We start from the raw sequence: 27,526 nt of genomic DNA, 5'->3' as shown, positions 1-27,526 counted from the left end.
CAGTTTCCTCATTTGTAAAATGAGCCAGAGGAGGAAATGGCAAACTACTGTAATATCTTTGCTAAGAAAAACCCCAAATTGGATCACGAAGAGTTGGGCGTGACTGAAATAACATGACACAATTAGCTCTTAGCAAAGATACTTGCCAAGATGTTACAGTGAGAACAACAATCACAAAACGTTCTCTCATCCGTGGTGCCCTCTTCCACAGTGCATGACGTCCATGGGAAGAGCAGGTTTAGGTTGAATAACCTGCTAAAGGTGCACATGTGTAGGTTATATCTGAGACAAAGGCAATTCCAAACTCTGGGTACTGGAAGGCACAAAAGACTCTGAGTCCTCAGGCAGCTCGCTCCCTCTAGGTGAAGGGGCTCTTCCAGCTGGGTTTCTCAACGAGATTCCAAAGGTTCCTTCCCTCTCCATAGTCAGCTCTCTTCTCTGCCTCCTTTCTTCCATCGACTGTCTTTCTGTGTCTATGTCCATGTGTTGCTGTACATGTTGCTGCCCCTTCGATTATTCTCAAGCTTTTTTTAACCCACAAACTCTTAAACTGTTTGTTGATGGGAAGTTTCCCTCTGGGCATCTAGCAGTAACTAGATGTTGGGAATGGAAAGGCAAGAGAGAGAAATATCTTACTCCTTCCTATACAGAGACCTTCTCCAGAAAGCATTTCTGATCCTACCCTCCTCAAATTCTGACTAGCTAAAACGTGGGGACTTAAAGCCCTGCCAGTGATGTTGTTCCCTCTAATTCCACCACAGAAAGGTATTTACACAATTGTAAAGGGATTACAGGGTGTTATAACACATTAACCTGATCTGTGTGACTATATTCCTTGACTAAGTCAAGATAAGAGGGAACTGACTCTCTTATACAAAAATAAGAATTTAAAAAAATACAGCATTTTGGTGCAAAATAAGATATAAGACAAAAGAGTATGACATTTTATAGTTTCAAAAAATAGATTCGATTGTGTTGGAAGGATAGATCACTGACCTTAGTACTGAGAGACCATGCTTTGTGCTATGGACTTGAAATTAACATTATCACCTTAACATCCTTAAAACTTCCTTTCCCTGGTGTCATATTCATATTTCCATTTCTCTTATAAGCAGTATCTTTTGCAGAAGTATGTAGTCTCACCAGTCAAATAATAACAGGTTACTAGCAGGCATAAGATAAGTTCTCAATGATTTTTTAATTTTTAAAAAAGAATCATAGGATCAGAGCTGGAGTTGCACCTTAGTTCAATTTTATCATTTTACAAAGAGGGAAACTGAGACTTAAGAGATATTAATGACTTTACCTATGGTCACATATCTAGTGAGTGTAATGGAGGAAGTTTTTGGAGCCAGAGCTTCCTGACTGCAATTCAGCATACTATCTTCTCTGCTTCTCAATGAGATATTGTCCTCTCACCTCATTTCAATTGGCTCCCATCTTATCAGAGGTAGCAGTAACCCTTGTCACCCCACCCCATTCTAACACACACACACACACACACACACACACACACACCCTTAACCTGTTAGAAATATACAGGTCACATATTCTATCAATGAAGAGAAGTGAGAGATGTTTGAGGTCTATCCCTAACTTTTTGAAGCTGAGATTATAAAAGGTAATCAAGACCTCCTACAAAGTATTCCTTTTATTGTACAAGACAAAAATCTGGAGTGGGAGGACAACTGGTTTCAACTCCCAGAATTTCTTAAAATAACCTTTTCCTGTGCTCTTCAAACCAACTCAATCTCCCGCCCTCAACCCTTCTCTGCCCTTCTACAGAGGGATTCCCTCCCATCATCGATGAAGTTAGATGCACACACACTCTTTACCTGGCACTCTGGATCAGCCTATAGGCAATGTACTTTCGGAACAGGTATCCCAGCCTGATTAAGTTCAAATAATGTGTCTCATTTACGAGTTCTTTAGCTGCTTGATGCAGCACCAAAGGCAACTGAAGACCTTCCACTGCCCGGCCAAGGATTACCAGGTTCTTCCTTTGACCTCGAACATCAATGAAGTATCGATTTTCCTCAGGAGGAGGAGCAGATACAAAGAAATCTCCAGGAGAGGAAGGGGGCACTGTCATCTTGGATTTCTCACTTACTATAAGAGAGGATGACTTCAGGAGTTTGTTATCTATGGGAGGGAGATAGACTTCCGGGGTTACATGAGCAGAAGACAGGAACTGTGATACTTGGAGAAACTGAGTAGAGGGAGGAGGTAGTGATTTTGAAAACTTGACAGCAGGAAAAGAATGTTCAGCAATGAAAGGTGGTTGAGGTGATAGGGCCTTGTAGCCAGTCTCTTCCTCTGGGGTATAAGGCTGAGTACTCTTGAAGACTCCTGGGGACCATTCTGTTGGGAGCTTTCCAGAAGTAGGAGGGAACTGTTGCATCTCAAACTTTGGAGCAGAAGGAGGACCAAGAAATGACTTCAAAGATGTAGGAGGGGCCAATTCTGTGCCGAGTTTCTCAAGGGTAGAAAGTGGCTGTGTTAGGGACTGCCTACGGCTGTCAGGGACCAATGACTTGAGTGGCTGTTGGCCAGGTGGGACTAGTATCTGTCCAGGGGAAGGAGTAAACTGTGGCACATATGTTTCTTCAGGGGCAGGAGGGTACCACAATGTCAGGGGCTGTCCAGGGACAGCAGGGGCCACAGGGGTGGGGTGCTGTCCTGGGACAGCAGAAGCCACAGCTGTAGGGGGCTGTCCAGGAGCAGCAAAGACCACAGGTATGGGGGGCTGTCCTGGGACAGCAGAAGCCATAGGTATAGGGGGTAGTCTAGGGGCAGCAAAGACCATAGGTGTGGGGGCCTGTCCTGGGACAGCAGGACCTACAGGTATAGGGGGCAGTCCAGGGGTAGCAAGGGCCACAGGTGTGGGGGGCTGTCCTGGGACAGCAGGACCTACAGGTATAGGGGGCAATCCAGGGGCAGCAAAGACCACAGGTGTGGGGGCCTGTCCTGGGACAGCAGGACCTACAGGTATAGGGGGCAGTCCAGGGGTAGCAAGGGCCACAGGTGTGGGGGGCTGTCCTGGGACAGCAGGACCTACTGGTAACGGGGGCAGTCCAGGGGCAGCAAGGGCCACAGGTGTGGGGGGCTGTCCTGGGACAGCAGGACCTACAGGTATCGGGGGCAATCCAGGGGCAGCAAAGACCACAGGTGTGGGGGGCTGTCCTGGGACAGCAGAACCTACAGGTATCGGGGGCAATCCAGGGGCAGCAAAGACCACAGGTGTGGGGGGCTGTCCTGGGACAGCAGGACCTACAGGTATCGGGGGCAATCCAGGGGCAGCAAAGACCACAGGTGTGGGGGGCTGTCCTGGGACAGCAGGACCTACAGGTATAGGGGGCAATCCAGGGGCAGCAAAGACCACAGGTGTGGGGGCCTGTCCTGGGACAGCAGGACCTATAGGTATGGGGGGCAGTCCAGGGGTAGCAAGGGCCACAGGTGTAGGGGGCTCCCCAAGGTCAGCAAGGGCCACAGGTGAGGGTGGTACCCCAGGGGCAGCAAGGGCCACAGATGGTGGGGGCTCCCCAGGGGCAGCAAAGGCCACAGGTGGTAGGGGCTCCCCAGGGGCAGCAAGGGCCACAGGTGGTGGGGGCTCCCCAGGGGCAGCAAGGGCCACAGGTGGTGGGGGCTCCCCAGGGGCAGCAAGGGCCACAGGTATGGGGGGCTCCCCAGGGGCAGCAAGGGCCACAGGTGGAAGGGGCTGTCTAGAATCCCATGAAGCTTGGAACTGCCCAGAAGTAGTAGGCCACTCTGATATTTGGGGTTGCCCAAGGGCCACAGGGGTTGGAGAGACCTGTTGAGGTTCCTTGGTAATCCATGATACTTGGGGCTGCCCAGGGGCCCATGAGGACTGGGGTTGCCCAGATACTGCAGGGGCCCATGACATTTGGGGCTCCCCAGGGGCTTTAGGACCCCATGAAATTTGAAGTTGCCCAGATACTTCAGGGGCCCATGACATTTTGGGTTGCTCAGTGGCTATAGGGGCCCATGATGTTTGGAGCTGCCCAGTGGCTGTAGGGGCCCATGACATTTGGGGTTGCCCAATGGGGGCAACAGGCACCTCCATTTCGGGGAGTGGCCCCAAAAGGGAAGCAGCCCCAGGGGCAGCAGGGCCCAATAATGTGGTCTCATCAGGAATGGCAGGGAGCCTGGATGGCAAAGGTTCCCCAGGAGCACCAAGGGACTGTGGTGCTAGGGTTCCTCTAGGTATGGCAGTGGCTGTTGGTGCTGGAGGCTGCCCAGTGGTTAAAGGTGGTCCCAATGGTGGGGGCTGCCCAGGAGCACCAAGGGACCATGGTGCTGGGGCTCCTCCAAGTGTGGCAGGGGCCATTGGTGCTGGAGGCTGCCCAGTGGTTAAAGGTGGTCTCAATGTTGGGGGCTGCCCAGGAGCACCAAGGGACCATGGTGCTGGGGTTCCTCCAAGTGTGGCAGGGGCCGTGGGTGCTGGAGGCTGCCCAGTGGTTAAAAGTGGTCTCAATGTTGGGGGCTGCCCAGGAGCAGCAGATATCCACCCTCTGGTAATTTCCCCAGGGGCAACAGGTGCCTGCAATGTTGGGGTCTCCCTGAGGACTGAAGAAAGCCCTGACATAGGAGTTTCCCCAGAGGTTGCAGGGTACCCTGATATGATGGTTTCCCCAGGCATAGGAAGGCCCCATGGTACTGGGCCTTCCCGGGTCTCCATAGGGGCCCCTGATATTGGGATTTCCTGAGAGACAGCTGTGGACACTGGCCTTTCCCCAGGGGCAGCCCCTGGTTGAGGCTCTAATAGTGGAACCTCCTGCCCAGGAAGATAGGCTCCTCTTATACCTGACATGTCTTGTCCTGGAGTCACCTCATCCTTGACACCTGGCATCATCATCTTTGAAGGGAACTCACCCATCGGAGCTACCAGGGATCGCTGTGTCAGGGTGTCCTGGGTCTGTGGCCCCCAGTGTTGTGACAGTCTCTCAGCCAGCTGCTTTTGGTCCATTTGTTGCGAAACTTTTCTCCACTCTTTGAACTTCTCCGGGTACAGCCTTCGAAGCTCCTCCTCTTGCTTCCGCATTTCCTGCAGTTGAATTTCTACCTGTTCTTGATATTTTTGGGCTATTTGCTCCTTCCATCGTTCCAGCTCCTGGGGATCCAGCATTTTATGCTGAGCTGCTTCAATGGCCCACTGCTTCCGCTTTTCCTCATGCTCTCTCTCCTGCTGCCACCACTGCTGCTGCATTTCCAACCACAGCTCCTCCTCTGCCTGCCACTGCCTTTGCTTCAGCTCCCATCTCCTCTTTTCATCCTGTCTCTTGAACCACGCATTCTCTTCCTGTAATTTTCTTTGTATCTGTTCTTGGGTCTCCTTCCAGAGGCGTCTCTCTTCCTGCAATTGTTTTATGAACTGCATGCCTTGATTCTTCGGAAAAGTTTGGCCATCCACCGATTCAGTGTCCTGTTTGTCTTCCTGCTCCTCCTTGTGTTCACGTCGAGCCCTTCCCCCTCTCTCTCCTGTTTCTTCCTTTATGGTGTCGGCTTGAGACAAAAGCACTTTGAGCATGTTGTACAAGGTCGGGTCCATTTTCTCACTTAAGTTCAAAAGTGAAGGAGGTGGAGGTCCAGAGCCTTTTTTTGACGGCTTAGCAGGCTCTCCAGGCTTCTCTTTTTTTTCTCTGTATTTCTTCAAGGTATTAGTCAGAGTCTCAACCATTTTTTGGAAATATTCCTCCATCTTCTCCCTTACTGTTTTTAATGACTTTTGAACCTCTGGGTTCTTTGACTGTACCTCTTCCTTAAATTCCATCTTGAAGTCAGCTTTCCCTAGGCTGTCAATCTTCTGTTGCAGGAAAGACACAATGGATTTCTGATAGTCCTGCATGACTTGCTGCTCTTCACTTGGGGAAACTTCTAGCACAGTCTTTTCCTTTTTGCCCTTTCCCTTTCTGGTCACCTTTTGCTTAACAGCCTGGTCAAGTTTACCACCTTCCTCTTTGTCAACCACTTCAAATGAGGGTGATTCCATGGTCTTCGATACTTCCTCACGAACCAGTGCGCTTTCCTTTGGTGGGCTTTCCTTTTGCCTTTTTCTCTCAGCTTGTGACTCACCAAGTCTGGTTACACTTCCCACTTCATCCTCCTGAGGGGACTGGATTTCCTTGTACTTCTTTCTCTCTGGTGGCTGAAAGCGCTGCAGCTCCTGGCGTCTGTCCACTTTAGGAATATCTGTCAAAAGACCATATTCCCTCCTGCTTTCCTGAGGTTTTAATTCAGTTACTGTCTCTGGACTTCCTTTCATTTTCTCTTTGGGGATCTGTAGCTTAGTACGATCCATTGGGACACTTGTTGGAGATATCCCCTCAAGGGAAGGAGTTCTAGAACGATCTTCAGGGGTATCTTTTGAAGATCTTATGGGGGGTTTCCCAGAACTGGTAGGGGACATTGGCAATGAGGAAGATTTACTATCTGAAGCTGAATCAACCTTGATTTTGCTTAGGTCCCATTTAACAGCAGTACCTCTGGCCAATCTTCTGCCTGAAGGCTCTCTCTTGGGGACTTCCAGGTATTCTGAAACTGAGGGCAGCTCTAACTGTGAAGATTCTGCAGATGAGACTGGCTCGTCTTCAAAGTCCTGCTTGATTTTTTCCTGTACTTTTAGTAGCATAATCCTTCTTTTTCTAATAGTTTCCTCAGAAGGTAAGTTTGCTTCTGCATTGGCCAAACTCAGCTGGTGTTCTAAATTTGCTTTAGCCTGAAGAAGTTCCATGCATTTTTCTTCTTGATTTTGCAATTCCTTCTCAAGTGCCTCATTTTTATCACTGAGGATTTGTATTGTCCGCTGAAAGGTCTGTTTCTCCAGCCCATAATACTCTTTTATTTCTGATCCCATGGTGGTACATTGGAAAATCAGATTTTTAATCTCTTGATTCTGGAACCCCAAAGCCTTGTGAAGGTTTGCTGCAGTTGAGGATATGTATTTAATAGCATTATTTTCAGCTTTGTTGAACATGTTAGAGCTGATGAGCTCCTGCAGCATGCCAAGGATTTCAGAAACTTTGTTGCTTGTCAGAACTTCTTCCTTGATCATTTGCTCTGGTTTCAAAGGATTTCCTGCAGCAGGTTTCCGTAAAACCTTTTCTCTCCAGGCTTTCCACATGGTACCTTTGGATGCTGAGAAACATCAGAAAAACAATAGAAAATGGATCTCTTTTCTCACCTTGCCCTTCCATTCCCCCAGCACTGAACTCTAGTCCTTGATAATACAACCTATTTAGGGTTTAAGCCTAAACAAAGGACAAACCTAGCATGAAGGCCAGTTGAAGTTCTTTCCTCTGTTCCATGAAAAAAAAAAGCAAAATGTAAAAGGAGTAGGATCTCCATAAACTCTAATGGCCTACAGTAGCAAGGATATGGTTCAAGGGCCTTCACAAACTCTCTGAAATATAAACTGGGGACATAGGCTTGGCCTTGGGATGAAGACTTGACCCCTGTGAGCTTTGAAAGAAAGGGACACCAAGGCAAGAATATAAAGTCTGAATGTTTTTGAGCTGTTATTAGGAAACAACAACTGGAATAAACCATTAACCCCACAGACAGAAGGGATATTAAATGAAGAACAACTCTTATCCCATATCCCATTAGAGGTATTGCTTCTATGGAGCTTGGAACAAGAACCTAGCTGGGTTCCAATCACCAAGTATGAGGTTAGATATAGGGTTGACCTCCTTACTGTGATGACACGTGTCACTGGGAGTTTCCCCAATACTCAGGACCCCAGTTCTCTTCCCCAGATAATCTGTTCATGGAGTGGAAGGCAAAGAGTCATACTCATTCTCTTCAACTTAGATGTAGTTGAGATTCATTGGAAATTCTAACTTTAGAGTTTAAAACTAATTTGGGCACCATCATATAAAGCATAAACTGGAGACAAAAAGCAAATTATACTAAACAGTTTCAACTGCTTGGAGCACTTACCTAATCTTTTCTTGTATCTTTTCTTGTCTTTTAAGAAATAAATGCTAAAGGCAATCAGTGAATTGACGTTGAGCTCAGCAGCACTGAGGGCATTTGGCAAAGCTTCCATGGTTGATATCCATTTGTAGTAATCTTTTTCATCTTCTTCACTGATGGTTGCTTCAGTCAAAATGGAATCTTTAAAAGAGTAAAAATAAAAGGGTCAAAGACCTTCAAAGAGAAAGAGTTTGTCTTGTTGGCTAGGAACATTACATAATAATCTGAAATGGGACATGGGCATTTTGAATTTACTTCCACCATGAGGCTTCTCCACATGTAAAAAGATGGAATAGAGGAAAGAGGATATTTAGACTAAAAAAAAAGGTGAGTAATCCTGTCTAGAACTGAGAATCAGATTTGGAAAGGATCTTGGGAATGCTAAGTCAAATCAATTTGGAGCATTTCTTAGGTTCCAGGAAGGACTACATCCTGGACAAATTTTTTTTAATTTTATTTTTAAATTATAGTTTTAATCTAGTAATCGTGCTTTCCTAACATGAAAATTCTGCCTTACAACTAACCTAAATGCCTCTCCTTACAGTTTTAACTCATTTCTTATTGTTGGCTTTATCCTCATTAGTATGGAAAATAGTCATCATTACCTGGAAAGTAGTTTTCAATATATCATAAAGCTAAACCTTAACTTCTTCTGACCCTGAATAATAACAGTTCATTCTACCTGTTCTAGTCTCTCTTCTTTGTTAAAACTGTGGCTCATTTCTAAAACACCCATTGTAAACTTACGCCAGTCTTCCAACCAGGCTAGAAGTTCAGCTAGAATTCTTTCCTTAACATCAGCAGCCTGCATACTCTGGGATATTTGTTCCAATGTGCTGATTCGATACTTTTTGAAATCTTTTTCTATAAAGGAGGAGTCTTTCTTTTTTCTGAATGCATTCAGTTCAATATCTCCTTGGTAGCGATTTATGATCCGATTCACTTGCAACATTATGTCGTCAAGCTGTATTCTCATGTCCTATAGAAGCAGAAAGTGACAGCTGTAAACCAATAACCACTTTAAAAGGACAAATTGCCAGGGTGTTTTGGACACCTTTCTTTCCAGGGTTTCAGAAGAAATAAATTTCAAAATAATCAATTTTTAATATACTTTGAATGATTGAACATGTATAACCTATATCAAATTGCTTATTGTCCCAGGGAGGGGGCAGGAAGGAGGGAGAGAAAAAATTTGGAACTCAAATTTTTTTTCAAAACTGAATGTTAAAATTGTCTTTATATGTAACTGGGGAAAAAAATAAAATGTTATGTTTTAAAAATCCATCTTCCACTAGGCCTTTCAGATTCTTTCAATGAACTGAAGCTAAATAAAATGAGTAAAGTGAGCAGAACTTGGAGAACAATTTTTATAATAACGACACTTCAAAGATAACTTTGAAAAACTCTGATCACTGCAATGACCAACCACAATTCCAAAGAACTAATGATGCACTCTGCTACCTGTTTCCTGACAAGAGAGGTAATGGACTCAAGATGCAGAATGAGACATATATCTTCGGACTTGGTCAATGCAGGAATTTGCTTGACTATGAATATTTGTTAAAAAGTATTTTGTTTTCCTTTCTTTATTCTTAGTGGGAAGAGTAAGAGAAAGAGAGGGAGAGAACAAAGTAAATGCTTATTAATTGGAAAAAATATTTTTTTCTAATTATCACAGAATCTTATAAATTTATAAATAATAAAAACCATTAGCAGACATCTAGTTCAACCCCTCATTTTGCCAATGAAGAAATTTAGGTCCAGAAAGGTAATGTTTTGCCTAAGTTCACACATCTAGGTATTGGCAGAGTTGTGACTAGAACCCATATTATCTTGACTCCCTTTCCAGTAGTAATTTTTCTGCTGTACCTCAGCTGTCTCTAGAGCAGATTAACCTACTGGGGTTTGGAAGTATGTCAAATAGGATCTAGGGTAAAGTAGTTGCAACAAATAAGAAATAAGATCAGGGACACAAGAAAACAGAGAGTAGTATAGGAGAACAGAATTAGATTTCCTAAGCTAATGTCAGGAGCATTGGAGGTCAGAGTTAGAAGGTACAGAGAAATCACCATGGTTCAAGCTCACAGAATGAGACAAGGTAGAGCTAGATGGTCCAACGACAATCTCTGAGGATCTTAAATACATATCTACACCTGGCATTGTTTCCTATACTTTCTCTTGCCCTGAAGGTTAATTCCTATTTGCCTGGTCTGTTTTCTAGGAGGATCCCAACACTTTATCTAGAGATAAAAGGTTATCACATATAAATGTGGGTTTTCAAGATGCTAAATCCTTGATTGCAGATTGACTGGCAGATAAGAGGATAGCAGATAATTATAGTAGAACTTGACCAATATATATGAACCCTGGGGTCTGAAATGGTAAGAAAGAGCAAACTGTTTAGAAAAAGAGAAACTGAGATCAGTTGAGTCTGGTTAGGATCCTACAGAGAAAAGACAATATAGGAAGGAATATCATAAAGGAGTACAATGGTTGACCAAAGCAAAGACATAAAGGCAGTCCATTCTAAAGGCAAGAGGAAAAAATTCAGAACTGAAAAGACCAAAAGCAAGCTTGGAAGATGGCAAATAGTCCAGATTGCAGCAATTCCTTTTTATAAAGCATTTTCCTCCAATTATATGTTAAAATAATTTTAAACATTTTTTTAAGCATTGAGTTCCAAATTCTATCCTTTTCCCCTCCCTCAGACAGTAAGCAATCTAATATAGGTTACATATGTGCAATCATGTAAAACATTTCCATTTTGTACAAGAAGACAGAAAGACAGGAAGAAAGGAAAGGAAAGGAAAGGAAGGGAAGGGAAGGGAAGGGAAGGGAAGGGAAGGGAAGGGAAGGGAAGAAGGAAGGAAGGAAGGAAGGAAGGAAGGAAGGAAGGAAGGAAGGAAGGAAGGAAGGAAGGAAGGAAGGAAGGAGGGAAGGAAGGAAGGAAGGAAGGAAGGAAGGAAGGAAGGAAGGAAGGAAGGAAGGAAGGAAGGAAGGAAGGAAGGAAGGAAGGAAAAAATTGTATGCTTCAGTCTATATTCAGACAACATCAACTCTTTCTCTGAATGTGGATAACATTTTTCATCATGAGCCCTTTGGGACTGTCTTGGCTCACTGTATTGCTGAGAATAACTAATAACTAATAACCAAATCATTCACAGACCTTCATTGTACAATATTGCCATCACTGCGTATAATGTTTTCCTGGTTCTCTTCACTTTCCATCAGTTCATGTAAGTATTTCCAGGTTATTCTGAAGTTATCTTGCTCGCCATTTCTTATAGAACATAATAATATTCCATCACAATCATATACCACAACTTGTTCAGCCATTCCTCAATTGATAGGCTTCCCCTCAGTTTCCAATTCTTAGCCACCACAAAAGAGAGCTGCTATAAGCATTTTTTTTTTTTACAAATAGATCCTTTTCTTTTTATCTTTATCTCTTTGGAATACTGACCTAGTAGTGGTATTGCTAGGTCAAAGGGTACACACAGTTTTATAGCCCTTTGAACATAGTTCCAAATTGCTCTCCAGAATAGTGGGATCAGTTCACAACTCCACCAACAGTGCATTAGTGTCCCAGTTTTCCCACATCCCCTCCAACATTTATAATTTTCCTTTTCTGTCATATTAGCCAAAGAGTGGAGCAGTTCTAAAGTTTGTGTTGGGGACCATTCATTAACCCCTTGCAATATGATTTCTAATCTCATATTACACTAAATTTGTTCTTTTAAAAAGCAATCATGACTTCCTAGTTGCCCACCCCAATGGCCTCTTCTCAGACTTTATTTTCCTTGAAATCTTGGCAACATCTGACACTATTAATCATTTCTTTACTCCTCCTTGATATTTTCTCTTCCCTTGCTTTCCTTGATAGCACATTCCTGTGTGATCTTTTCTGTCTCTTTTGCAGGCTCCTCTCTCTCATCTCTTAAAGATTTGTTACTGTTCCCCAAAGGACTACATTGGTCTTCTTCTCTACATTCTCTTCCTTACCAATTTCATTCATATCCATAGCATCTGCTACCAGTCCTATAAACTATTTCTATAGTATTGTGGACTTAATAGATGTTCATCTTCAGTCTTGATTTTGCATCAGAGCTACTCACCCTGTAGGAGATACTGTACCTGAGAAGGAGTAAACCCAGAGAGTCTAGACAAGTGATATGCCCAGCATAGAGGCTGAGCCTGGGAAAGCAACATGAAAAAAATAAAGAAGTATAAAATAAAATAATGTTATATATACATATATATAATAAAATATAAAATAAAAATAAAGAAAAGTTTAAAAAATAAAGAATATAGGGGCCTTGCAACACTGAAATAGCAAATTGCCTTGGTCATACATGTTTCCCACTTGTATTCCTCTCTATTAATGTACTTTATGTGTGTTTCGACTCTTGCTCCTGACACTGTGAATTTGGGAGAGTTTGTCCTAGATTTCTGGGGAGAACATTTTATAGCTACTGTTCTGAGGGTCCTATCTTAATAAATATTTTTGTTTTGAGTTAATTGTGTCCTCTGGCTGACTATAATCACACTGTTAGGGGCTTGTGAGTTATAGTTTTGGGAATTTGGACTCAAAAATATGCTTCATCATCAGTCCTCTGGAATAGTTGGTCATTGTACTGACCAGAGCTCTTATGTTTTTCAAAGTTAATTGTCTTCTAAATATTGATGTTCTGCTCACTTCACACTGACTTGGCACAGTCATCAAGTTGGGGGACCCAACCTACGACTGTGACTTGACAGGGTGACCCCAAAGGTATACTACACACATAACCAAATCCCTCCAGCTTATCTCCAATAATTTATTCCATTTGCTCAATAGGGTATGCTTTCCTCCTCTTCACAGTCGAGATACATGCAAGTTTATTTGATGAATGCTGGGAACATACGGTCTAAGGACATATGGTGGGAATTGAGAGTAAGGATGAAGGTACCCCTGAGAACATAGCTGCATCGAAAGCAAGGGGATGATTTTTTACACTCACAAAGAGAGTTCTGTATGAGAAAAGAGTCATTCTCAGTCTTTCAGCACCATCTGGATTAGGTCTTCAAAGTTTATATAAGTATAGCTATCCTCATATTCTGCCACCAACACCTCCACTTCTTCCTCTGTGATCTTCTGACTCAGGGTAATGAGCATATGCTATATTTCAGTTGCTATGATGGTACCATTCTCCTTATCAAACACCCAAACTCCTACTACCTCATATTTATGTGTGCCCTGGTCCTGATTCTGTTACTGTCTGCAGCACAGGTAGAAAGTGTTTAAAGTCCAGCCTCATCTCATCACTCTTGGGATTCCTTAAGACCCTGAATATCTCAGCATTGCTAAGGTTCTGGTCCAAGGTACACATTACATCCCCATGCTGGCTGTATAAGACCTTCCCATTCCCTGTTCAGTTAAACAACTGGAAGTCCTCCTTGAATTCGACATAAAATCTTTAAAATCTTGGCTGTGTACCTCTGCTTGCCTCTTCCTGTAGTAATAGCTTTCTATTATCAATTTTTTAAAAGGTGTCAAAAGAAATATGAATACTCCTTTCTATTTCCATTCAATAATCACTAGCGATCTAACATATCTAATTTATCTAAAATTCTATTCAGGCCCATTACTTTTTGTTTTTTTTTGGTTAAATTTATCAAGGCTGATGATGGGGTAAATTGAGGTCTCCCATCATTATAGTTTCTCCATGCAATTCATTTATTTTTTCCTGAAGTATTTAGAAGTTATCCCATTGGGTGCATATATGTTCAATATTGAAATCAATTTATCATCTATTATCTTTCAGCAAAATATAGTTTCCTTCTTTATCTCTTAATTTTGTATTTTTGCTTTTATCTTTTCTGAAATGATAGCTGCTACCCCTGCTTTTTTGTGTTCAGGTGAGGCATAAAAGATTTTGCTTCACTCCCTTATTTTAATTTTCATAACAATTTGTTAGATTTTTGCTCTCTAGTCCTATCTTCTAACCTCTTTTATTGTATGGGTGAATACATCCCATTCTCATTCACAATTATGATAGTTAATTACTTATTTCCTTTTCTTCTATTTTCTTATGCTTTTTGTCTCTATGCTCCTCTTTCCCTGTTTATTTCAAGCTATAACTTTTTCTTTCTGTTTTAACCTTTTCTTCACTATTTCTTCTGCAAGCTAAGATTTGTTTTGTTTATGACTTATTTCTCCCTGAATCTTCCCTCTCTCTCGTACTCCCATTTTCCCTTTTCCTATTTCTATCTGTGTCACTGTTGAGTCAAATTTATTTCCATACTAAACTCTTCATGTGTATTCTGCACTATTTTGATCAATTTAGATGAAAGAGAGGATCAAATGACATCTACTCCCTCCATGTTTGCAGATAGTCTGACTTAACCTAATTGTCTTAACAAGTTTTCCCATCTTTTCTCCCATTACCCTTAATATTTCCTCTCCTTTGTTTTCTTTCTTTTTTTTTACTCACCTCATCAAAACATTTTGTTAAAGATCTATTTTTTCCCTTGTAGGATGACACTCAACTTTACCAGGTAAATTATTGGTTATAGAACTTTCTTGTGCAAAACTTATGTTATGCCTTTTGGAATATCTCATTCCATGTCTTTTAAAGTAATAGCTGCTAAATCTTGTGCAATCTTTCTTATGGTTCTCTGGTATTCTAATTCTTTCTCAGTGCTTGTAATATTTTTTGGTTTGGATTTTGAAATGACATTTCTGTGAGTTTTCATTTTGGAGTTTGTTTTAGGAAGAGAATAGTGTATACACTGTATTTTCACGTGGCTCTCTTGTTCTGTCTGGGGAATTTTCTTTAATGATTTCTTGAAAAATGATGGCGGGGGGGGGGTGGAGCCAAGATGGCAGCTGGAAAGCAGGGACTTGCATGAGCTCTCCCCCAGTCCCTCCAAACACTTATAAAAATGGCTCTGAACAAATTCTAGAACTGCAGAACCCACAAAATAACAGAGGGAAGCAGGGCTCCAGCCCAGGAAAGCCTGGATGGTTGCAGGGAAGGGTCTATCACATGGAGCTGGGAGCAGAGCCCAGCATGGACTGTGCCAGCACCAACTAGACTGGATACCAGGCAGAACAGGCGGTAGGGCCCTGAATCATTGAGCTGCAGTAGTTACCAGATTTCTCAACCCACAAATGCCAAAGACAACAGAGAAGATTAGTGGGTAGAGCTGCTAGAACAGGGTGAAGGGAGAGCCCAGTTGGCCCCAGTCCTGGGGGCATGGAAGTGGTGCAGCTCTGGGGCTGCTTCCAACTGCAGTTGCTTTGGGCCCCAGGCCCACTAGGTGGGGAGGAATTAAGCAGCAGATCAGAGAGGGAGTGTAGAGCCTGCTTGGATCTGAGTCATGGTCCGGGTTGGTGGCTCTTGGGGGAGGAGGAGTGCTGGTGTGGCAGAGCTTGCTGTGTAAAAATAGCTCTGAAAACAGCAGCACAAGGCCCCTAAAACTTGGGACAAAGTACTCTCTACTCGCAAGCAGTCATACCTTTACAAAAAGCTCAAGGGTCAAGTAGTTGGCTGGGAACATGGCCAGGCAGCAAAAATGGACTCAGATTCAGAATCAGACCTTGGAATCTTTTTTGGTGACAAAGAAGAGCAAAACAAACAGCCAGACAAAGTCAACAAAGCCCAAGAGCCTACATCAAAAGTCTCCAAGAAAAATATGATTTGGGCTCAGGCCATGGAAGAGCTCAAAAAGGATTTGGAAAAGCAAGTTAGAGAAGTAGAGGAAAAATTGGGAAGAGAAATGAGAAGGATGCGAGAAAACCATGAAAAAACAAGTCAATGACTTGCTAAAGGAGACCCAAAAAAATACTAAAAAATATACTGAAGAAAACAGCACCTTAAAAAATAGACTAACTCAAATGGCAACAGAGCTCCAAAAAGCCAATGAGGAGAAGAATGCCTTGAAAGGCAGAATCACCCAAATGGAAAAGGAGGTCCAAATGACCACTGAAGAAAATACTACCTTAAAAATAAGACTGGAGCAAGTGGAAGCTAGTGACTTTATGAGAAATCAAGATATTATAAAACAGAACCAAAGGAATGAAAAAATGGAAGACAATGTGAAATATCTCATTGGAAAATCCACTGACCTGGAAAATAGATCCAGGAGAGATAATTTAAAAATTATTGGACTAGTAATCAAGAAAAAGAAATCGCAAGGGACTTACTAAAGTTGAACTGTTTTGTTTACATTCCTACATGGAAAGATGATGAGCATGATTCATGAGACCTCAGTATCAGAGTAGTTGAAGGGAATATGCACATATATACATATATATGTGTGTGTGTATATATGTGTATGTATAGATATATGTGTGTGTGTGTATGTAGGTATATATGTATCTGTGTGTGTGCGTGTATATATATATATATAGACAGAGAGAGAGAGAGAGGGCACAGGGTGAGTTGAATATGAAGGGATGATATCTAAAAAAATAATATCAATTTAAGGGATAAGAGAGGAATATATTGAGAGAGGAAGAAAGGGAGAGATAGAATGGGGTAAATTATCTCGCATAAAAGTGGCAAGAAAAAGTGGTTTTATAGGAAAGGAAGAGGGGGCAGGTGAAGGGGAATGAGTAAATCTTGCTCTCATTGGATTTGACCTGAGGAGGGAATACCATACACACTCAATTGGGTATCTTACCCCACAGGAAAGAAGGAGGAAGAAGATAAAAAAGGGGGGATGATAGAAGGGAGGGCAGATGGGGGAGGAGGTAATCAAAGGGACAGGGTCAAGGGAGAAAATTCAATAAAGGGGGATAGGTTAGGAAGGAGCAAAACATAGCTAGTCTTTCATAACATGAGTATTGTGGAAGGGTTTTACATAATAATACACATGTGGCCTATGTTGAATTGCTTGACTTCTTGGGGAGGGGAAGGGAAGAGGGGAGAGAATTTAGAACTCAAAGTTTTAAAAACAGGTGTTCAAAAACAACAAAAAAAAATTTTTTGCATGCAACTAGAAAATAAGATACACGGGCAATGGGGCACAGAAATTTTATCTTGCCCTACAAGAAAGGAAGGGAAAAGGGGATGGGAGGGGAGTGGGGTGACAGAAGGGAGGGCTGACTGGGGAATGGGGCAACCAGAATATACGCCATCTTGGAGTGGGGGGGAGGGTAGAAATGGGGAGAAAATTTGTAACTCAAAATCTTGTGGAAATCAATGCTGAAAACTAAAAAATATCAAATATTTTGGCTTGGAAAGTGTAAAAAAAAAGAACAAAAAATGATACCAATTTCTTTTTTCGGTCATTTATTTCAGGTAATTCTATGATTCTTAAGTTAATGTCCTAGCTCAGTTGCTTTTTATATAGGGTATCTTACATTTTCCTTTATTTTCTCATTCTTTTAAGACTTTCTATTGTCTCTTGGAGTCATTAATTTCCAATCTATCCATTCTAATTTTTAAGAGTTTTGTACCTTTTCTCTTAAGCTGTTGATCTTCTCTCCAATTCTCTCCTACATGTCTCTCATTTCTTTTAAAATCTTTGAAAGACTCCTTCATCTTTTACTTGAACAATTCCAATTGTTCTTGTGAACGAGTTTGTTTTTTCTTCCAGGTTTTGATTATAGGTAATTTTTAATTATTCCTCTCTTCTGGGTTTGTGCCTTAATCATTCCTGACATCATTCACTTTTATTTCTGAGGCCTCAGAAGTAGCAGTCTCTCCTACTTGGGAAAACAAATCAAGTTGAGAAGCTTTCCCTTACCCCAGTTGTCTTTAGATCTTTTATTCATTCCACACACTAAAGTTCTCCTCTCTCATGATCAGTCTTAGTTGAAGCCCATTCCTTTGGATGAGGAGAGAGAAGAAGGAAAGGCCTTTTTCTTTCATCCTCAGCTAAAATTTAAAGATGTCCTCCTCTAGTGAGAGAAATCTAGTTCAGGTATTTTATTTGCAGGAGAAATTAAGGTCCTTTTCTTCCACAATCTTTTTTTTTTCAGATCAGCCTGAGCAAAGGAGTTCTTTTTCCTTCAAAAAATGGTGTGTGTGTGGGTGTGGGTGTGTGTGTCCCTCCTTTTAAAAAAACACCTTGGCACCAAAGTCTGTCAGTTTCACTTTAATCCAGGAGTGGGAAACCTGAGGCCTTGAGGTCACATGTGGCCAACTAGATCCTCAAGAGTGTCCCTTTGACTGAATCCAAACTTCACAGAACAAATCTCCTTAATAAAAGGAGTTTTTTTCTGTAAAACTTGGACTCAGTCAAAAGGTTGCATCCAAGGACCTAGAAGGCCACATGTGGCCTCAAGGCTGCAGGTTCCCCACCCCTGCTTTAGTCTCTCAGAGGATTTCTTCCTGCTGTGTAGTTGAGGACCTTTTTCTTTTTAATCAGATGACAGTCTGAGCTTAAGATTCCTTTTCTTCACACTAAGATTTTCTTTTTCCTTATTGTCTAGATTTTTCTTTTTTTTTTTTAACCTTATCACCAAAGTCTGTTTATTTCCCCTCAGGTCCTCAGGGGATATCCTCTCACTAAGACAATTGAAGGTTAAGTCTTTCACTTTCACTTTTCAGTATTTTCTTACTTGAAAAATGAAGCCCTTCACCATGATGTTGCCTAGTAATCAAATCGCTTAATGGTAGGATAGAATTAGGCCATACTCTTTCATTCTACTCCACCATCTTGGTACAGTTTTAAAAAGATACTATTTAATATATTGAAGACAATTCCATTTATTCCAATTTTTTTCCAGTATTTTTTTCTTAACAGAAGTGAGTATTGCATTTTGTCGAAATGTTTTTCTAAACGTATATACTGATGGAATCATATGATTTTTTTTCCTATTAATATAGTTTGTAGTTTCCCTAATATTAAACCAACCTCACATTCCTCAAGTAAATACTACCTGGTTAAAAAAGAAAAGAACAATTTTTTTTGTGTGTTGCTGTACCCTTTTTTCCAATTATTTTATTTTAAATTCTTGCACTGATATTCATTAGGTATATTCACCTATAATTTTCTTTCTCTGATTTATCTCTACTTAGGTTAGATATAAGACCATATTTGTATCATAGAAGGAATTTGGCAGGATTCCTTCTTTTCTTCATTTTGCACTTAGTTTATGTAGTAGTAGAATGAATTATTCTTCGAATGTTTGATAGCATTCACTTGCAAATCCATCTGGTCCTGAGATTACTTTTCTTCCTTTGGGAATTAATTTATGATTTATTCAATTTCTTTTCTGCGATTAGATTTTTAAAATCCTCTATTTCTTACTCTTTTCATCTGGGTGTTTTATATTTTTCTGTATATTCATTTATTTCATTTAAATTGTCAGTTTTGTTGGCACATAATGAGCAAAAGGGTTTCTAATAATTTCCTTTTATTCTTCTGTTTTTGTTGTGATTTCTTCTTTTTCATTTTTTGATACTGACAACTTCCTTTTCCTCTCCTTCTTTCAGAGTAGCTAATGGCTTATCTATTTTTTAAAGCTTCTAGTTATACTTATTGATTTAATTGTTTGCTTTCTATTTTCTTAATCTTTAGTTTTCAGAATTTGTTTTTAATTTGATGTTTTTCCACTTGCATATCTAATTTACTGACCTGTTCTTTTTTGTTGTTGTTGATGGAATTGTTTAAAAGAAATATTGTCTTGTTTAGTGAAATTTTCTGTAGTTTTTATGATTTGTTTTTTGATTCACGAATTCTTTTAAGATTAAATGATTAAGTCCCTAATTAATTTTAATTCTTTATTAAAAGGTCCTTTGTTGAATGTAATTTGCATTACATTCTATGGTCAATAAGTGTTTTATTTCTTTGTGAACTTGTGAGGTTTTTATGCTCTATGCATGGTTAATTTTTGTAAAAGTGCCACGGACAGCTGAGAAATGTGTATTTAACTTTCTATTCCCATTCAGTAATTGCCAACAATTTATGACATCTGATGTTTAAAAATTCTATTCAGGCTAACTTCTTTCTTTTTTTTCTTTTTGTAAGATTTAAGACTAAAAGAGGTACTTCTGATTCACATGAACAACAAGATAGAGTATGGACATTTTCTTGATACCCACAACCTCTTAAACCTCTCTAAAACAGAAATTATGCTCCAAATATCAAGCAACTTCAGCTGTCTCTATGGTCTAGGATACTCAGAATCCAAAAGAAGATTTAAAAAACTCAAAACCTAAAAACTAATCCTTACTGACCCTTAGCTTACTCAGTACACTTCCCCCAGCATTGAGGATACATTAGAAGATCCCAGGTTATAATGCAGGCATACAAGAAAACCCACTCCCACACTCAAATTCCCCCTCACTCTTTCCAGTGCTGGATCCATTCCTAGATCCAGGCTGTGGACATTTGCTTGGGCCACAATAGCCAACTTCACTACAATTCTTCAGGAGCAAAAGTGTGCCAGGGGCTATAATCCTGTGGCATCAAGTGCTGCAAAACTGAACTACTAGTGCCTGAGCAAATAGTACTACAAAGCTCTGAACTCCCAATAATGGGGAAAATAGTGCTGCAAAGCTCTGAACTGCTGATGTTGGCCCAGAGAACTGAAGAACAGAGGGAATAGGGCAGGTCACCAGGATAGGAAACTATGCATATACAGACTGAGCAACACTCCACCAAGCCTGAAGGAATGAGCACAGCATCCATCTGGAGCCAGTTCTGACCACCCAAAAGTCACTTGGAACAGAGACCAAGGCTCATGAATCATTCATTTACCAACATGTGAGAAGGCTGAGATGCTTAGAGACCCAAACCCCAAGGAAACTGCAATCAGAGGGGAGGGAGTCAGAAAGTGAATGACAGTAAAATAAGCAGAGAGGGAAGACTAAAATTACTAAATATTTAAGGAAGAAGTAAACTTAAAGACTTTGAACATAAATGGATAAATCAGTAACAACAGAAGGAAATCTGGCTCCCAGATCTAGTAAATTAGTTCAGGTATCTAGGAATAAATACTGCAAAACAAAGGAAAATGACCCAACATTTTATGAGACAGCAGACCCTTTGAGAAAGCAGAATTTGAGAACATGGGATTACAATACAATGTTCCTGAGTGAGAAATGAGAACCATGAGAAGAGAATTTATGTCCTGTACAGCAAAAATAATAAGCAAAATAGAAAAACCTGAATCTGCCCCCTGAGGTACAAAGAAACAAAACAGAGAACAATAGACTGGAAATGTAAATACACAGAAGTGAAGGACTATCCAGAAGAAGAGCAGCAAAAAAATCCAATAACACTAAAAGAAAATATGCTCACTAAACTAGCAAAACAAAGGGATCAAAAAGATAGGATATATAGAGAAAACCTAAGGATCATAAGGTTTCCCAGAAGAACATGTCAGGAAAAAAGCCCATAACACAATAATGAAGGAAATAATAGAAGAAAATTGTACAGAACTTCTCAACACAGAAAATGTTGTAGTAGTTGGTCCTTCATTCTCAACAAGGACCATGACGTCAGGGGAAGTGATGTCATGACATGCAAAGAACTGGATTTAAGTGAGGGAGGGCTATGCAAAATCACCAGCCTCACTTTCTCCTGGAGCCATGATACACAGAAAATGAAATTCCAATTGAAAGAATTCACAGATCACCTCCAGAAAAGAATCCAAGTCTGCAAACTCCAAGACACATAATGGTTAAATTTAACAACTCAATTCAGAAACAACAAGCTGTGCAAGCCATCAAGAGAAAGACCTTAAAATACAAAGGAACAGACATTCAAATAATGCAACACTATTCTGTGCCCACTAAAAAACGTAGGAGGGAATTGGAATACTGTGTTCTGAACAACAAAGGAGCTCAAGATACAGTCTGAATTTAATCATACGGGAAAAAAGTGAACATTCAATAATAATAAAAAGTTTGATATAGTTTAAGAAAAAAAAACTGAAGGGAGTATTTGCTTCTCAAACACCCCGAACTACAGAAATGCAGGAGAAGTGAATACGAGTAGTAGGCAAGGGCAACAACTGCAACCGAATGACCACAAAGAGACCAGTAAGAGACTTCCTTCTAATAGTACACAAAGAGATAGATGTGAAAGTGGAAGGGGTAACAGTAAAGAAGCTACAGGTGAATTAGTTCTTTTTTGTAGGACTTCATTACAACACGGGAGGGCACATGAAACGGGGGATAAGAGCAGGGGTATAGAGAGGAGCATGTAATGTGCTGAGGTTGAATCAAGGGCTGGCTATAAGGGGAAGGTGATCAAAGAGTGGGTAAGAGGTGGAGAAATATTGAAAAGGGAAGAAAAGGAAAGAGGCTTTACTTTAGTAGTGGGAGGGGGTTCCACTGATGAATGCTTTTATGGGTGAAGAAAGATGGTCAGTAAAGGGAGAGGAGGACCTTAACACTGGATGAGGTCTGGGGGATTTGGTTCCTGAAAAGTCTACTTGTTGTGGGATAGGGAGTAGCCCTGGAACCCTTTGGGGCAACTGGCATCTGGAAGTGACAGCATAAACACAGTGAGGAGATTTAGAGTCAAATGTGGAAAAAAAGGTAAACAGGAGGGAACGGATCAGTGGTGGGCTGCATAATCAGGGACATTATGGCAAAGAAGCCCTCCCATGGGGCAGTGTTCTCTCTGAGCCTTGCAATGATAAGCATTGTTCTAGAAGTGAGGCACAGTGGAAAAGCCCTACGAGGCAGTGGCAGAGAGCACCTAGAGGGGAAAGCCTAGAATGGATACCTTGGAAGCTTTGATTGTATGAAAAATACAGAGGGAAAGAGAGAGATCAGATAATTAATGAATCAGAGAATAAGAGTCCAGAGTAGACAGAAAAAGATGATGGATAACGAAGAGTGCGAGAGAAATCTTTTTGGAGAAGGGCACACACAAAAAAAGAAATTTAAAAACTAATAAACAGGACTAGCTGAAGGGGAAGACAAAAAGATAGAATCTACCTAAGACTGAGACAGAAACATTGGAGGCTCTCCTAAACTATTACAGTTTTACTGTCTATTTCTCCTCGTAAATAAATTAATTTTTCCTTCAAGTAGTTAGATGTTATGCCATTTGTGGCAAATCTTTAAGTACATTCACAGTAATGACTGTTAATTATGCATTTTCCTCCATCCTATTCCTATACTTTTTCTTCCTCTTATCCTTCAGCCTTTCTTTACAAAGAACAACAATGTAGTAAGAGAGAAAGATTATCATCTGTTTTTACTCTACTAGCTTTCTTCTCTTCCCCTCACCTTTCTTTTTTCCTTTAAATTTAAATCTGTTCAAAAATCTGCCTTTCATAGTTGAAGTTTGTTTTAATTATGACTAATCCCTCTCTTACTCTGCCCTTGTTAACCCTTATTGCTACCCTTTTGTATGACTTTTGCTACATTGTTGACTCCTTACTTTGGTACTCTGTTGTGGTTTTCCATTCTCCTCTTGGGGTGGGGGTGGGGGGTGTGGATTCCATATTTGACCACCCTGGAGCTTCCCGGCTGGAACACCAAGGTCCTTCAGTCTCTAGGGCTGTGCTTGAGCCCATGTGGGCAGTTTATTTCCTAATTCTCCCAGGTCAGTGGGGGCCCCTTCCCTGTGCCACTGATAATGACTTAAGGTGTAGAGCCAGAAGCATAGTAGCCATAGCGTATGGAGTTCTATCTGCTTACTGGAAGAGCCTCTACCCCAACATTGACCTTCCTCCCACTTCAACCAAACAGCTCAGCTATGTGGTCATTGAAAATATAATTCCTCCAACTAACACTGAATGTTCTGGGCTAGTACTAACTCAAGTCAGTGGTTCAGACTCAGGACTGGAATGAAACAAGGCACTCATAGGCCAAAATAGAAGCATTGGTTCCATCTGAAGCAACTTCCCTGGCTCTACTTTTGCCATGGTGATGCATATGTCAAGACTTAAGAGCTAGCCAACTTCTCCTATACTATGTTTTTATACTTGAGTGACAAGGACACTAACTCAATAGTTGTAGCTTTACTCATGAGATAAGTAAACCTTGGGGAAAATTTCATTACCTTTTAAGAAAAAATTAGCCTACCCTAGATAGAGGTAATGTTGCCTTTATGATAGCACACTACTAATTCCTTCTATGAGACAAATATGGTCCTGATACCTAAAGTGGGGAGATAGAAAGCAGGGAATAAAAACTATAGGCCAAAAGCTCTAATAATATATAAAAATATTAAATAAACTATTAACAAAAAGATTTTTGGCAACATATTGAAAAGATTATACACAATGACTAGGTTGTATTTATAATAGGAATGGAAGGTTGGTTCAATATTAAAAAAAACTTGAAATATAACAACAAAAATAATAAAAATCAAATATTATTATGAACTGGTGAAATGTGGTTTGACCTTTACAATCCCAGCTCCCACCTTTCAGCCTTTTGCTATAAGGGTAACTTTCCTATGTCGCTATTTTTCTTTTCTATCTCCCTGCTCTTCATTCCAATCTCCTTACTAGGTAATTTAGAGAAATCCTTCATTTTACTGGGCTTACAGATAACAGTGTCTCATTGGTATCATACTGGTTCTTTGTTTAAAATGATACATAAAGTTGAGTCCTGAGCATCTCAGGGCCTAATACTAGAGTATAAATACCATACCCCCTCCATGGGCTATGTTCACTGTCACTGTGGGCATTGTAGGCCACAAACTGAAACTATCCCTGCTAGCAGTTGTTTTCCTCTTTCCCTTGTGAGTAGCAATAAAGTTTGTTAAAACTATCTCTGTGTAGGATGATGCTTTTCATATAGACTCCCCTGCATTATAACAACGGATGCAGGGTTTTGACAAAATTGTTGTTCTTGTTCAGTCATGTCCCACACTCTTCCTGTGGGTTTTCTTGGGGTTTTCTTCACAAAGGGACTGGAGTGGTTTCCCATTTCCTTCTCCAACTCATTTTACATTTGAGGAAGCTGAGGCAAACTGGGGTGAGGGACTTGCCCAGAGTCACCCAACTAGTATGTGTCTGAGGCCGGATTTAAACTCAGCTCTTCTTTATTCCAGACCTAGCACTCTATCCACTGTGCCACCTAGCTGCCTTTGATAAAATACTACACCCATTTAAAAAAAAAAGAGGAAGAAATGGACTTTGCCTTAATATGACCAACTATCTATCTAAAACTAAAAGTAGCATTATTCAAAGGAGAAATACTAGAGGCTTTTCCAATAAAATCAGAAGTGAAAGAAGTATATACAATATTATCTGATATACTTATAAAAATACTGGTTATTGCAGTAAGACAAAATAAAGAAATCAAGGGGTTAGCAGATGAAGAAAAAAATAATCATTTTTTGCAGATGATATGATTTGCTTAGAAAAGTCTAGAGATTCAACTAAAATTAATAGAAAAAAACAATTTCAGTTAAACAACAGATTATAAAATAAACACAAAATCATCGACTTTCTTTATAAAAAAATCCAAAAAGGGAATATAGAAAAAGAAATTCCATTTAAGATTACTAGAGAGTGTTTGAAATATCTGGAGTCCATCTACCAAGACACAAAAAGGAATTATATGAATACAACTGAAAACACTTCTTGTGGGGAAAAAAATAAAGGTTTAAATAACTAGAGATATATTAATTACTCATGCTTGGGCCATGCTAATTAAATAAAAGTAATGATACCTAAATTAATTTACTTATCCTATGCCATACCTAGCCACCAGAGGATTATTTTGGAGAACTAAAAAGAATAATAACAAATATCATCTGGGGAAACAGAAGTCAAGTCTCTCAAGGGAAATAATGAAAAAAAAATGGGAAGGAAAAGGGCCTAGTTATCCCAGATCTCCAAATACGTTAACTCAGCAGTAATCATCAAAACAAGCTAATAATGGCTAAAAAATAGAAAAATTGATCAATGGAACAGATTAGGTAAATATGATCCAGAAGCAAGCCAATATTGTAGTGCAGTCTTCAGTAAATCTGAGAATAACAACTACTGAGATAAGGGCTCTATTTGACAAAACTACTGGGAAAACTGGAAAACCAAAACTAATATTAAGTTTATGCCGACATCTCACAAAACAGTATTATCCAAATGGATGCATGAAGAGTCATATAAAAAAATTAAAGAAAAAGGAAAGGAGATGTTTTCACAACTATGGGGAGGGGAAAAACCTTTTTTTAGAATTATAAACATTTAAAAATTAATGAGTGTTTTATTTGTTTTATTTTTATTTAGTATTTTATATTTCCCTGGAGTAAAAATGTAAAAACAATTTTAACATTCATTTTTAAAACTTTTGGGTTCCAAATTCTCTCCCTTCCTCCCCTCCCCTTTGAGAAGGCAAGCAGTTCGATATAAGTTATACATGTGTAGTCATGTAAAACACTTCCATAATAGTCATGTTGTGAAAGACTAACTATATTTCCCTCCATCCTATTCCCTGTACTGCCCCACCCCATTTATTCTATTCTCTCTCTCCTTTAGGGGGAAACTTCTTGACTAAGAAAAGGGAAGAGATGACTATAAAAGATAAAATGTACAATTTTGATTACGTTAAAATTGAAGTTTTTGCATAAACAAAATCAACATAGTTATTATTAACTGGGAAAAATCTTTGCAATAAGTTTCTCTGATTAAAGATATCCAAGATACCAAACTGATTCAGATATAGTCGTTAAACAATAAATTGTTAAAGGATATGCACAAGCAATTCTCAAAATAAAGGTCATATGTCAACAACCATATGAAAAAATGACCTGAATCACTAATAGGCAGCTCGTGGTGCCATGGATGGAGGACTGCGTCTGGAGTCAGGAAGACCTGAGTTCATATTTGGCCTCAGATACACTTACTAGCCATGGGACCCTGGGCAAGTCACTTATCCTCAGTTTCCTCAACTTTTTTTCTTTACTTTTTTTATTTTAAACTTAAATACACAGTAAGAAAAGAAAAAGAAATAGATTGTAAACTTAAAGGCAAAATAAGAAAAAAAAAAAGCATTGCCATGTGCACAGCAGAATGTAAAAAAGAAATGCTATCAAAGTTCTAGGTATCAAAGATCTTTCACTTATACTTTGCATATAAAGGGACCTAGACTTGTTTTGTTTAGTGGGAATGCTGAGATAGCCCCTAATTAGTAGAGACACAATTAAAGTAGCTTTTTTTATTTCTTTCTAATTGGGAAACTTCTCTGAATTTAATTGATTGGATACTTCCATCAGTTTTCTTACACTCCCTTTCTAACCAATTGGGAGAAAGGAGAAAAAGTAAGAAAAAGGGGGTTTTCTTTACCTCCCATTCTCAAAGTATGTTGTATTGAAAAAAGGGACTAAATATGTAACTCGAAATGAGACAAAATGAATTTTTTTAATGTGGGTTTCCAAATGTGATGAAAATGATTTTTGATTGCTTTACATGCTGAATTTCCTAGTGCAGTTTTTTAGGATCTACTCTCTTAGGAATCTTTAAAGTGGAGGTTGTGCGTAAAAATGCAACCACACCAGAATGTACTTTCTCCCTGCTTTCCTCCCTGCTCTTGCTCCTTTTCCCTCGAAAGTACCCACTGTGATTGGAATGGATGGAATCTGTGGGACAAAAAAGCAATTATTGTTAAACTGTGTTGAG

General features: G+C 40.1%; 1 protein-coding gene across 1 annotated transcript in view; it reads right to left on the bottom strand.

The window, feature by feature from the left end:
* FAM186A (family with sequence similarity 186 member A) overlaps positions 1-27,526 on the bottom strand; it is a 130,159-nt gene that overhangs the window by 68,318 nt on the left and 34,315 nt on the right. Inside the window, 5 exon segments of the mRNA XM_036760784.1 lie at positions 1,836-2,746; positions 2,879-4,189; positions 4,469-7,155; positions 7,960-8,136; positions 8,743-8,974. Of these exon segments, the coding sequence (XP_036616679.1) occupies positions 1,836-2,746; positions 2,879-4,189; positions 4,469-7,155; positions 7,960-8,136; positions 8,743-8,974 (5,318 nt within the window).

This window comes from Trichosurus vulpecula, chromosome 5 (assembly GCF_011100635.1).
Source record: "Trichosurus vulpecula isolate mTriVul1 chromosome 5, mTriVul1.pri, whole genome shotgun sequence".
Taxonomy (NCBI): Eukaryota; Metazoa; Chordata; class Mammalia; order Diprotodontia; family Phalangeridae; genus Trichosurus; species Trichosurus vulpecula.
Note: the sequence above shows the minus strand (reverse complement) of the source record. Positions and strands in the feature narration are given on the sequence as shown.